At 45.1% G+C, this 12,666-nt stretch overlaps 1 protein-coding gene across 2 annotated transcripts in view; it reads left to right on the top strand.

The window, feature by feature from the left end:
* LOC135915504 (condensin complex subunit 1-like) overlaps positions 1-12,666 on the top strand; it is a 54,884-nt gene that overhangs the window by 24,254 nt on the left and 17,964 nt on the right. For both annotated transcript variants that reach the window (XM_065448613.1, XM_065448611.1), the window contains exons 20-27: positions 605-737; positions 2,116-2,191; positions 4,958-5,131; positions 8,855-9,135; positions 9,590-9,695; positions 10,362-10,485; positions 11,368-11,523; positions 12,159-12,336. In XM_065448613.1, coding sequence (XP_065304685.1) covers positions 605-737; positions 2,116-2,191; positions 4,958-5,131; positions 8,855-9,135; positions 9,590-9,695; positions 10,362-10,485; positions 11,368-11,523; positions 12,159-12,336 — 1,228 coding nt within the window. The remainder of the gene's footprint in view (positions 1-604; positions 738-2,115; positions 2,192-4,957; positions 5,132-8,854; positions 9,136-9,589; positions 9,696-10,361; positions 10,486-11,367; positions 11,524-12,158; positions 12,337-12,666) is intronic.

Below are 12,666 nucleotides of genomic sequence, written 5' to 3'. Positions count from 1 at the left end.
CAGTGCTGCCACTCCTGATCGACGGATGCAATGCACTTTGTACTGTCAGCAATGTGGTTCTATATCCTCGAGCAAAGCTTGCCAAAGTAGGCTAACGAGATTTTGACAGTAAAGTTTTATTCTGCGACATGTTACGGAAGTGTGCTGTGTCTTTTCGCAACAACGAAATTCTTGCGAAAGCAAATCTTCTCGCGTTCCCTGCCAATTTCGTTATTACGAGGTTCAACTGCATTGAGTCCATTAAGAAAGGGTTCACTCTATGATGAATATCATATATAACACAGGTAATTTTGTGTCTAGGTCAACTTTGTTATAAAGTGATTCGTTTGTGCACACTAATGAAAACTCCTTATTTGTCTGTTTATGTCTTAGCTTGCACAGTAAAAACGATTTCACAAAACTTTGCTTGTCTGAGCTATTCCCACACAGGTGAAAGAGTTGCACTTTCTGGGTGATGTCACCACATGCACTCAGGCATCATGTGCCCCCCCTCTTGTGGGCTTTCTCTAGCTGTCCCAACACTTCAGTCTTCTCCCGCTTTTGTGAATGCCATTAAACGTAAAGGGTTTTTTGCCACCAGATTCCATTTTCTTTGACCATGCAGTGCTGATAGCAACATGGTGACAAAGAACCTGGAGCTCCTCGTCTCCGTCGGATTGGGCGAGCGTGGGAAAGCTGACCTCGACTTCTGCAGGCACACGTGCAGCATTATTCAGAAGATGGGCGGCACTCACTTGGTAATTTTGAATACACATCGGCATCCTATCTTCAGCATGCACCGATTTGCCTGAAGTACCGCTAACTTATCATCGAACCTCTGTATTCACCGGTAGCTAGACAAAATGGAATAGATTTTAATACAAAGAAAATGTGACTGTTACTTTGCAGACGTATGCTAGATACAGTAAAGCCTCATTGATACTATTTTGGAAGAAAAACGCACTAACTGGGAAAACATTTGATCCGAAGTCACTAAAAAATTAAGGAGGCTCAACTGTAGTTGAGATCTACGTAATTCAAAGCATTATGTGAATCACTGCAGCACGAGATGCCGAAGCGCATTGATCTGGTGGGTCTCAAGTGGCCCGAGATGCACATTCTCATTCTTGAGGCTTCAGCAACCTTACGTTCGCGTTCCTCGATTCCGGCTTGGGTCAGCAGCTTTCTTGTGTGGAGTATTTTGGTGGGAAGTTTTTGGCGTGCCCACTCTGCAGGAATCTTAGCAGCACGAGATGCCGAGATGCATCGAACTCGAAGGACCCGAGTGACCCGAGACGCACGGTATCATTTCAAGACTGCTATGGGAAACTGAAATGAAATAGAGCTGGTGGGCAGTGCCATAATACGGTACCACGATACCGCCAGAGCAAAACATGACGGTCACTTCACGCCATCTGCAGCAGAGAACTGCTGCATGTTTGTGTTATCGCCTATCAAAAGCGTGCAGCACGCTTCCAACTGCGCTACGCCAGATGCGCTTGGAAACATATTTGCTCACATGATGCTCGTTGCAGCGTGTTTGTGGCAATAGTTGTGAATGGTGGCATGCGACGGACCTGTGATGAGATTTTCTGGTACCTGAAACAAATGCGCAACTGCCACTGCAGGCGCCTACTACTCTAGATTGCATGTGCCTCATGCCTTTCCTCATTTACATAGGATGTAGCAGCTGGAAAACATATCATACTATTGCAATTTGGCGATATACTAAACGCTCATGCCGAAATATCGCGTTTTCCGGGAAAGTATTAACCAGTGTAAAACAAGCTTAACTGTATGGTCCATTTCTCACGTTCTCAATCGTGAACGCTGGCACGGGGAAATCGTATCGGGGATCGTATCAACGAGGTTCTATTGTACCTAGCATTTCTAAGGTTTACATATTTAAGAGAACTTCGAGAAAGAACCTTGTATAACACATTTCAGTGCGCCTTACGATTAACAAAGGCTCTTGTCACGGCCAGCCAGACAGGAGCTTCTTGCTGTGGTTGCAGTAAATAGGCAGCAACACAAATGAACCATGCTTGTGCTTACAAGGAGTAATTTGGACAAATATTAGCACATGCTTATTACGATATTAACCCCCTTCCTCTGCATTTTGTGTTTTTGTTTTAGGCTGAGAAGGCCCCACTGCAACGCTTTGAAAATTCTCACAGCATGTTCGTTCAGCTCCAAGACATTCTCCTGGAAAGTAAGTGTTCATTGCAGTCTTCACCATTTCACGCAGGTACGCAAATCCGTCTGAAGCAAATACGCTTTGTGCTTTCATAATCGCCTGTTGCAGCAGCCTGCACAAACCAACTGTTCTTGCTTAAAACAGTATGATGACCTCCTCTAACGGCAACTAGCTCTCGCTGCTTAAGCTTCTGCCTGCACAAAACTACTTTAGTGCAAAGCTAAAGCAGTTATGGTTTGTGACTGTGCTTTCGTCATTCTCTGAATTCGTTTTGGAGCACAATTGCAGAGATTTTGTCGAGCTCCTAGGCAGAGCCTTTAATTCAATTTCAGTGATCACACTACGAGTCGAAATACGTGGTGCTTTGCTGAGCCATATTCAGTTACTTTGACATCATACACTATGGTCATGGCTGACCAATGTGTCCACATGAAAATGATCGATTGAATGTGAAGATTTTCCAAACAGTGGCATGTGTCAAATGTTTTCAAAAGAAAAAAAAAAGTAAGAGAAAAATAAAAATACTGGACACCTGATTGGATACACTAGAGTCTAGGGGCGTGCGATATGAATATGAAATTTTTAATTTCCACACAAATTCAAATAATGAAAACCAAGTGAGAATCAAATAGAATATTTTTCAAATACGAATATTCTGTTGGTTTTGCAAAAACGCAATGCACCAACCAGAGGTATGAAGAAAAACCCAAGTTTATTGCATAGCAAACAATGTACAGGAAAATTATGCTTTGTGATCAACAAAATTCTCTAGTACGAGACTTTTGCTGGACAGTATCATAACTGCAGTTACTTAATTTTGTCATGAAGGATAGCAGCTCAACTTGTTTGGGGAGTAGCAACATCATCCTACATGTCGCAATTCTTCAAGACATTGAAAAGAGTTTCTCACTGGACATACTAGTGTCTGGTGTCAGCAGGTATCTCTGTACAAGCAAAGCCAACAGCTGGCACTATGCTTATACCACCACTCACATGACTCTTCTTGTCCCAAAATTTGATCATGCACATATTTTTCAAACGGTGCTTGCGGCATTGGATATTGCTGCCACTAGCAAGTGGAAATTGCTGCTGGTTGATCAGCTTGTCGAAGTCTTTCCACAGTGCTGATGTGAAAGGAACCTCTTCTGAAGTTTTCGCTGTTGAGGACATATCTGAGTTCCTTGGTGTTGAAATTTTGCTTGCTTCTTCTAAAGCCAGCTTTAAAAACCAGGTTGCCATTGAAGCATCGTGGTGGTACTCAACTACTTTAGAATGAGAGTCTAAATGCATTGCCAAGCTTGCTTGCTGCTTGGTCAAATTTGTAGTTTAGAAAGCATGCTTGTAGGCGCTTAGCCAGATTAGTAGTACACAGACATTTCCACCTTACAGCTGGTGTTGTCCAGATGCGTGAAGAGGCAACAGTGTGGGTACTTCAGCTTTTAGTGTCGGGTAGCCATAGGCACCAGCAGGGGCCCAGTGACACTGCCTCCTTATGTTTGATATGCTTCACTGCATGGCAAGTATGCCATGCAGTGAAGAACAGTCATTTGAACAGAACAGTCATTTTTGGGGTTCGTATATTTCAAATAGTAAAAGCGTCTTTCAAGTCAAATCAAATACTAACTGATTCAAATAGAATATTCTAAGTTTATAATGCTTACACACCACTACTAGAATGTTGTTCTTGCGATTGTTTTAACATATTTGCATGTGTAACATGTCCTTACATATAAACCGTGCCTCCTTTTATGCTTACCTCAGAAAAGGAAATGCATGTATTTTGTGTATTCACTTGTACAAAGGCTTATTCACACAATATAAATGTCTCCTTCCCTGCCGCATAGGGACAGCAATGTCACGTCGCCAGGTGGCTCAAGAACTCGAAACATCCTGCAAAGAAGGGCAACTGTTTGTTTCAAAGCCACTAGAGGTCCCCTACAGCCAAGTAGGGGCTGGTTGCTGCAAAACCTTTCATGGGAAAAACTTTTTAGTGGTAGTTAAGCGTCACTAAGTACGCATAACGAAAAAGGGCATGACAGTGACTTACTCGAAAAGGCACAAAACGCTCTACTGGTATTCGGTAAAGCTTTGCTCTGAAGCTTCAGCTGCAAAGTCGTCATTGCGAGGAACGCAGACAGGGTTTTTCTTAAACTTTACACTTACGCAATATATTTCCCTTTCAGTGTTTCCACAGTCTCTGAAGCATTTTTCATTACGTTCACCTATCAGTGAGCTCACATTTGTATGTTTCTACATCTTTGATGCTTGCGAGAGACAGTGGGGAATGGAGTGAAAGTTTGCAAACATTGTTACAAATAATTCCTTCTGATCCCCTTGATAAGACTCTCATGTAAATATCTTATGATTTTATAAAACAGCACAGGGATCTTTGTACAAGCACATCTGCACAGTTATTCTGACAAGGCAAAGCTCCGGGGACAGTTTCTTCTTGCATCTTCAGTCAACACCACTTTCAGTGTTGCCTTCCATTAGAGAATTATTCTGGTTTAGACTTGTTGTGAGTGGGCTGATGCAAGATAGGGCTAATGGGAGATCTCTGAGGAAAGCCACTACAGCTACTATGACTGGCATGAAGCAAGTATAAATTCACGTATAGCTTGCAACCAAAGTTTGTTCTTACCAACTTCTAAATGTGTGATGTAGGTACAACTATTTGGACAAGATGTATGCAAGGAAAAGCAACCAACTCCTTCAGGCACTTTTTAATTGCTTCACCTGTTCTTGTGACTGCGGTGCATAACTCGCGCATAACTCTTGCAGCATTTACCGACACCAGCCTGACTGTTTGGATCCCCACCATGGAGAGGGCGCTTGACGTGATCTACAAGTATGCCATGCAGCCAGCCGAAATTGCCTACACTATTCTGCACGGTTTGGCTGAGCGGTTACTGCCCCGGTGCCAGCAGTGTGCGGCAGTCAATGGTGTGGCAGAAGGCAAGTGAACAACCTGCTAGAGTATTTGTCAACATCGGACCGTCGCTGTGATCCTCCAAATCCAAGCGAACTGGTTGCAGAGGCACTCTGGGTCCACGCAGGAGATTATTTATGCCAGTCAAACAGCCGGCTGCCTTTTCGAGCAGTGAGAGAAGAGGAAGCAAAAGCAGAGAGAACTTCCTGTAATGCAGCCAGTGCCGCCATCGCTAGCCGCGTTTAGATGTGAAACGTGGCGGCAATAGCAGTGTACGTGAATGAAAATCACCGTTTGAGCGAACGAAGCGAGTACCCTCCTTGCCAACGCTAACACAAAAACTAGCCGGGTCCTGTGACCAGAAACAAATTGGCTTTCTCAGCGGCTCCGATGGCAATACTGGGAGTGCCTCCCGGCACCCTGATCTGGAGTCGGGTGATCAGAAAGGACCATTTGAATTTAGCCGGAATATCTTTCTTAGCTGTCCGAACAAAATCAGCCTTCTGGGAGCACTTTAGAACACTCAAAGACAACCGTCTAAAGATATTGTGTGACTGCCACCACTGAGGATGCAGATAATACAAATGCAGTGTACCATGTTTAAAGGGACACTAAAGGTTACTATTAAGTCAACGTGGACAATTGAAATACCATCACAGAAACCTTGAAACGCTTGTTTCGTGGCAAGGAGAGACTTATTTTAAGAGAAAATGCGTTCTGAAGCGTACGCGTACCTCTAGCGCAGTTCAAATCGCCCGCCCTCCGATCGAGGAGAACTGACATCATGGTCTCATAGTGACGTTGCGCCATCGGTGAGTAGAACGGCGTCCGCAGACGGCGCTACGGCTTTTCTGCGCAAAACGCAAACGCGCGGCCAGAAACAGAGCCAAGACAGAGCCGACAGCAGAGCGAAAGCGGGAGTATGGTGGCTAGCGGAAGGAGAAACTAATTACGTCTCACATTACGTCCCACGGCACACGGAAAGTCCGTTTTCGTTAAACTATAGGCTGCGGCGAGCTCGCAGCGTGGTCGGCGTGGTCTGTGAGAAGTGACGAGCCTTTCCGCACTCGCAACAGGGCATAAAAAAGTGCGAATCGACGCAAAACTCGGCCTAGAAACGTGCTTCGCCACAGCCGACCCAGACGTCGTTTCCCGCACCGCCACCAGGCGCCGCTACTATACCTCAAGCTCCAGCGCAAGACGCCCATAAGCTGGTACTTCATTCTATGACGCAAACTTCGACGCTCGTCGCAATAAACCCTGGCACCGACAGATTGGCTCGCGATGGTGGGCTCAACTTCAGCGATTTGAGCACCGACGAGCGCGACCTGCTGCTGAGGGCTCGCACTGCCGGCGTCGTTGCGTACTACGACGGCGGCCTCGACACCGGCTCTCCGGAGCGGGAAAGCAACGAGGGCTTCCCACGACATCACATGGACGTGGCATTCTCGCTGCTTGTTCCAAATGAAAGTTTCGTGAGCCAGCAGAACCCTCACAGCACGACGCGATAACGAAAGTACTGAAACTCCAAAGCGTGCGCGCAGAGTCGAGCGAAAACGAAACCTTTCGACCACCCATACTACTGAAGGGTAACGTCAAAATCTTATTTTTTGTTAGAATCGAGTAGACGTAGACAAGTAGCATTTTCTTCCGTCTTATAATCGAATGAAATGATATTTTTAATACGAGTAGTTGAGTATTAGTAACATAAATTACGGGGAGACCTTTCGTCATCGGTTTAGTACTGGAATGTTGCTGGGGGGTCTCAAATCGTGTCATGCATTTACCTCAATTTCTCGGTTACTAAAGCTCTGTTCGCAATTATATCGACGCCTTAGACGTTCTAGAACATTGCTCTACCACTTTAACTTGACTTTCTGGTAACCTTTAGTGCCCCTTTAATTGGTTTAGAGTAACAGCCACATTCAGACAGTAGTCACAAGTTCGATGCCTGGACCACGATGACGTTTTCTTTGCTTGTGAGGAACGTGGATCAGATTTTATTTGTGGCATCATGCAAGATTCACTTGAATCCAAACTTTTACTGCATTGATACATTCGCAACTGCTTCTTCATCATCCCTAAGAACCTCAATAGGTTGCCATAAAGATTTCTTTCTTCATACCAACCGCAGGTTCTGTGCCAAGCTTCATTAAAATCATTGTAGGCACTCTTTCGCCCTTCGTGCGAATGCGAATAGCATAATGAACTCGAAGGGTATCTTGAAATAGATATATTGATAATTCAGAACATAAAGCTTAATTGAAACCTCTGCATGTCTCGCAGTTTTCCGAGATCATGAAAAATGAGAATTTACTAAACGCACAGAAGTCTGTCTAATTTTTGCACAAGAATGCCCCAAGTCGCTCCCACTATGGAGTGGTCTTTGAGGTAATAACCACAGCACTAACCCTAAAAACCCTAAAAGTCACTTAAATGTAAGACTACGGTATGCCTCATGCGTGTTGGAGTGCTTGTGCGTTTTTATTCAGGATTAAGTTGAAATTGACGCAATGCGGAAGCAGACCAGTTAGTATGGATATGTGCCTTGTTGCCATCGGCGCACTTGTACTGCGGAATTTGCGGGAATGCGCCTGGCTGCGCGTCCGTACAATACGCCGTTTAAACGCTAATCTGGCCAATCATTGTACATCGGCCAGTATTCATTCACTCATTTGTGTTCAGTATCGATTTATGAAACGGCTTCCTTTTGGAACCGGTCGTCCTCGCTTCTTCTGCAGTCCACACTCGACGCCTCGCGAACCCTTCATTCTCAACCCTTCCCCATTGGCTGCGCTGTGTCGGCGCCTGCCGACACTTGCAGACGCTGTTGGATTAAAAAGTGGCTTTCAGCTTGCAGAACACTCAAGTCCATTCCCACTCATGTTAACCCTGCAAGCATGAATGAAACGTGTTCATTTGGTTCATTCATCCCACAGCGATGAGTCTTGCATGCTGCTTCCACGATGCTATTTCCCTAAAGTGCGGATATGGTGTGCGGTGGTTTTGTTAAATCCAAACTGCAATTTTAAAATTCACCCAAGTCAGGATTGGGATTGAATTCGTTTTAGCCCTTCATGGAAACCTAAAATGTTGTTTGCGAAATGCCGTTGTCCACAAGACGAAACCCAGCAGAGCAGACATCCCCAGTTTGAGATGCCATGCTTGGAGCCACTCAGTCAAAAGATCGGATGTCATCCACACTTTTTCGTGGAATGCGTATCGGACCGGGAAGCTTTTCACGTTCTAGAAGCAGCTCGGGGATCTGCTTTTGCCGATAACGAATGGCTGCAGTTTGCACATTGCTCCTTTTGTCTCCATGGTATGTACTGCTCTTCAGGGTCAATGTATTGGGCAACAGCACAGTATGCCAAACAGTGCCGTTTTGCATTCGTCGGCATAAAATATTTTCGAGGGCGCGAAAAGCGATTACGATCCCTTTGGAAAAAGCACACTTGCGTGGGCGCAGCACAGCCTTTAATATGTGGAATGCAGCAGCGAACAGGAGTTCCTTACTAGCGTACAGCTTTCTGTACTACTACACAGGATTTCCAAGTGGAGAATTCGTGTGTTCCATATATGCACTGTCATTCGATATAATCCGGGTTCGGCTGTAGCCACGCCGACAGTTCGAACAAAGAGCTGGTTGTGAATAATGTTGACGTCTCTTTGTCCCTGTCTCTCTTTTACTAACCTTGCCAAACCGTTCTTGCCTCACCAAGCATCATGCCCGTCTTTCTGTAACACAGCAAAGCCACAAGATTCTCAAAACTTGCAAGAAGAGAACGGAGAAGTGGCAGTGGAGGAATCGCCCCAGACACCTTTGTTTGAGTGTTCAAGCCTGCTGCTGTCGCGCACCCTGGCTTGCGTCGGTCAGGTGGCACTTCGGCAGCTCATCTACCTCGACGTGGATGTGTTTGCTCAGCTGAAGCGGAAGCGGGAGGCCGTCAAGGACCGGAAGGAACAAGTTGCGAAGCGAAAGAAGCGGCAGTCGTTCTCTGCTACCGGACACGTCCTTACCCAGAGCCAGGTGAGACACATTAGCCGCTGTGTCAAGCTTTACCAAGTTGCATATCATGGCTAGGCCATGCCGTATTTATTGCATGCGCTGTAGGGTCATGTTTACTCACTTGAGCAATGCCCTGTCGCCGTGCTTTATAACAAAACCAGTTCAGTGAAAATGGTCTTTCTCGGTAAAATATAATGGACTCTGTCATTTCATGCACCACAGGGTGTTACAGCATTTTTTTTCTCTGATGCTTCATTGCAAAAATAGTCAAAAGCTGACATGAGTTGGCTGTGCTTTGTTTGGTGGCGAAGTGCACTGTGTGGCTTGCTGCTCGACACTGTGACTTCGTTTCCCAGAACCGCTTTTTTGTAACATCATGTTTACAAGGTGTGTGATTCGCCAGGATGTGTCTTTGTTTCAGAAGAATGTTGCATAAACCTCTCTCATTCACTGTTGGGCTTCATTCATTCTATAGGAAGCGGCTGACAGCCAGAATGCCGACGACGAGATGTTGGGTCCAGTGACAGATGACACGGATGCAGAGTACATTGTTCACCTTTTGGACGATGTGTTGCTGAGCGGTGAGCACAATCTCCCTCTGTGTACAGATTGACCCGACGCTGTCATTTTACGCGCTAGCCATATAGGGTGAGCTCATTACACCAGACCGTGATAACTATCTGGATTCCAGTTAGCTGTAATAGAGGTACAGTGGAATCTCAAACGGAAATCGCGTAGATGGAGCTGCCTCTTGAACGGAACACCATCCTCATGGTTGGTTAGTTTTGTATTCATGCAGTTCTATTCAGCTTTCTCTCTCAGTGAATGGAACTCCTGATAAACAGAACCAATTTTACGGGCCCCTTGAGGTTTCGCTTAAAGAGAGTCCACTGTATACCGAATCAAAGTACCTGCCGTGAGAACAGATTTTGGGTTGTCCACAGGGGTTCGCTATAAAAACAGCATGATTTACAATTTGGTATACAACTGTACTAATGAATGTAATCAGTAACGTAGTTGTCGCTGTTGTTACTGTCACTTCTAATATCTCTTGTGACCTGCTGAATTGTAATGATGTTACACTATAATTTCATTTTCTGGTGTCACACTGAAAAAGGAAAAAAAAATTGAACTCGCCCCTTTCCTAATGCATCTGCACAATTTCTGTTAGTGCCATGTGGGCAGCTCTCACTGTTTGCTGTGCTTAGGAGCGAAATGATTTTGATGGTTTCTTTCCTCATTTGTAGAGGAAAATTGTCTCGGCACTTGGAGCAAGCTTGTGGTGCACGTCGTCACTGAACAGAGCACGTACACGGACGAAGGTGTGCGTACCGTCGCCTCCCTTGCACTGGCCAAGCTGATGTCGATCAAGTTAGTATTGATGCCCCTTTTTTTACGCGATTACAAACAGGCGTGGTCGTCATCTTCAGCAAATGCCTGTGGCAGCTACTGCTGCTGGGTGTCGCAGCTGTGAGCAAGAGCTCTTGATCATCGGGTCGAAATTGTCAGAACTGCTGTGGTGTGTTTTTTTCCTTACCTGTATCTTTGTGAAGGGCTCAGCAGTAGTACTCGGTCGAAGTCGGGACTGTTTTTAGTGACAAGCCATGTATTCAACATGGCTTGTCAAATGGCTTGTGTGTCCACAGAACACAAGCTCTGGCCACAAATATCTTAATGCACCTGCTCTCTCTGTGTCCATGCTCCAAAACGTAGCTCCCGAAAGATGCCGATATTGAAAAGTTTGCCACTATTGTGGTGTTACAGAAATGAGTGAACCATAATTGACTGGCACTTCTATACAAATTATATTTTAGTTAGACATTTGAATCTGCAATCTTAGGTTGACACCAACTATTGGTGCATCGTTCCAAAAGGGAGAGTGAATAGCAACAAACGAGGCAGGAGACTCTTTGTATCAAATTATTATTTGTTGTTGTGGCATTGGGGCAAAATGCGAAAACACTCGTATACTTAGCTTTAGGTGCACGTTAAAGAACCCCAGGTGGTCGAAATTTCTGGAGTCCTCCACTACGGCGTGCCTCATAATCAGGAAATGGTTTTGGCACGTAACACCACCCCCCCACCCTCCAAATGGCATTAGTGAGCACTGAGTGTACTCTATCCCTGACACACACAAGACACATACAACACAGCACCACACCACACACAGGTTTGCGTTTATTTTGGCTTGATAACTGCATGCAGCTCTACATGCAGTATATGCCGCCCTCAATTGCCGCCTTTATTGTGCAGCGCGCAGTTCTGTGAGCAGCACTTGGCCCTGCTGTTTGACATCATGGAGAACTCGCCAGATCCCGTGATCCGCACAAACCTGGTTGTGGCGGTGGGTGACCTCATGGTCCGCTTTCCTAATCTGCTGCATACCTGGACAGAGAAGATCTACGCCCGGTATGTTGATTTCCAACCAGCTGTACAACTTTTTTCACGTTTATTCATTCCCACTGTGCTCTTGCTATTAGAAAGAGACTTGAGGCACACACTCTCTCTCTCTCTCTCTCTTTGCATCTTAATAAAAAGCCAGTGGGGGTAGAATGTTCAAATGCTCATGCACTATGCTTTGGATGGCAAATTAAAGAACCCGAGGCAGTTAAAATTATTAACCAAGAATTTTTCACTGCTGCATTCCTCACAGTCCATTGCCGAGACGTTAAACCCCATGAACAGTATTCGTTGGAAAGCATTTCTGAGCTGCTGCTGCAAGCAAGGATCATCTGCCACAGAGGCCTGGTGGCTATAGCATTCTGCTGCTGAACACTTGGTCCTGGCTTCAAAACTCAGCCGCATTCAGACGGGGGCAGAGCGCAAAAACTCTCCTGTACGTGCTTTCGCTGCCCATTAAAGAGCCCCAAATGGTCAGAATTAATCCTGAGCACTTCCACTACAGTGTCCCTTATAACCAACTGTGCCATTTCGAATTGTTAAAGCTTGCAATTTGGCCTCTTTAGTAAGCAAGAATTGCATTTCTGTGTAAGCTAGTGCTCAAGCAGAGTGTCAGTGTGTGTTGTCTTTTTGAACAAAAACAGGTTGCAGGACCCATCGCGAGACGTCAAGATGGGCACGTTGAAAACAGTCAGCTTCCTCATTCTCAATGACATGATCAAGGTCAAAGGTCAGATCAGCGACATTGCTGCCATGGTTATGGATAAGGATGCTGAACTTGCGGACATGTGTCGGAACTTCTTCTTTGAACTTGGGAGCAAGGTTTGTTGTATTTGTGAGATGTTTTACTAGTCTCATGAAGAAACTAACCTCTTGTTCTGCTATTTAACCCTTTAAGCTCATTTCCTTAAAAGAAATTGCATAATGGCTAAATTCTTTCACGTAATATTCTTCAGTAACATGGTTAAAACACGGAACTATAACTACTGATTGTGCGGAAAATCTAATTCAGTAAGAAATGTAATGATGAGAGACTGTGTATTGCCACCTTTGTTGTGAAATATGAAATATGTTTGATGTTTTACGCATGCAGGAAGCTATTTGAAAAGTGGCGATGGTAAAATACCCATGACAAGGAGGGTTTGTCATAAA

Source organism: Dermacentor albipictus, chromosome 2 (genome assembly GCF_038994185.2).
Source record: "Dermacentor albipictus isolate Rhodes 1998 colony chromosome 2, USDA_Dalb.pri_finalv2, whole genome shotgun sequence".
Lineage (NCBI taxonomy): Eukaryota > Metazoa > Arthropoda > Arachnida > Ixodida > Ixodidae > Dermacentor > Dermacentor albipictus.
Note: the sequence above shows the minus strand (reverse complement) of the source record. Positions and strands in the feature narration are given on the sequence as shown.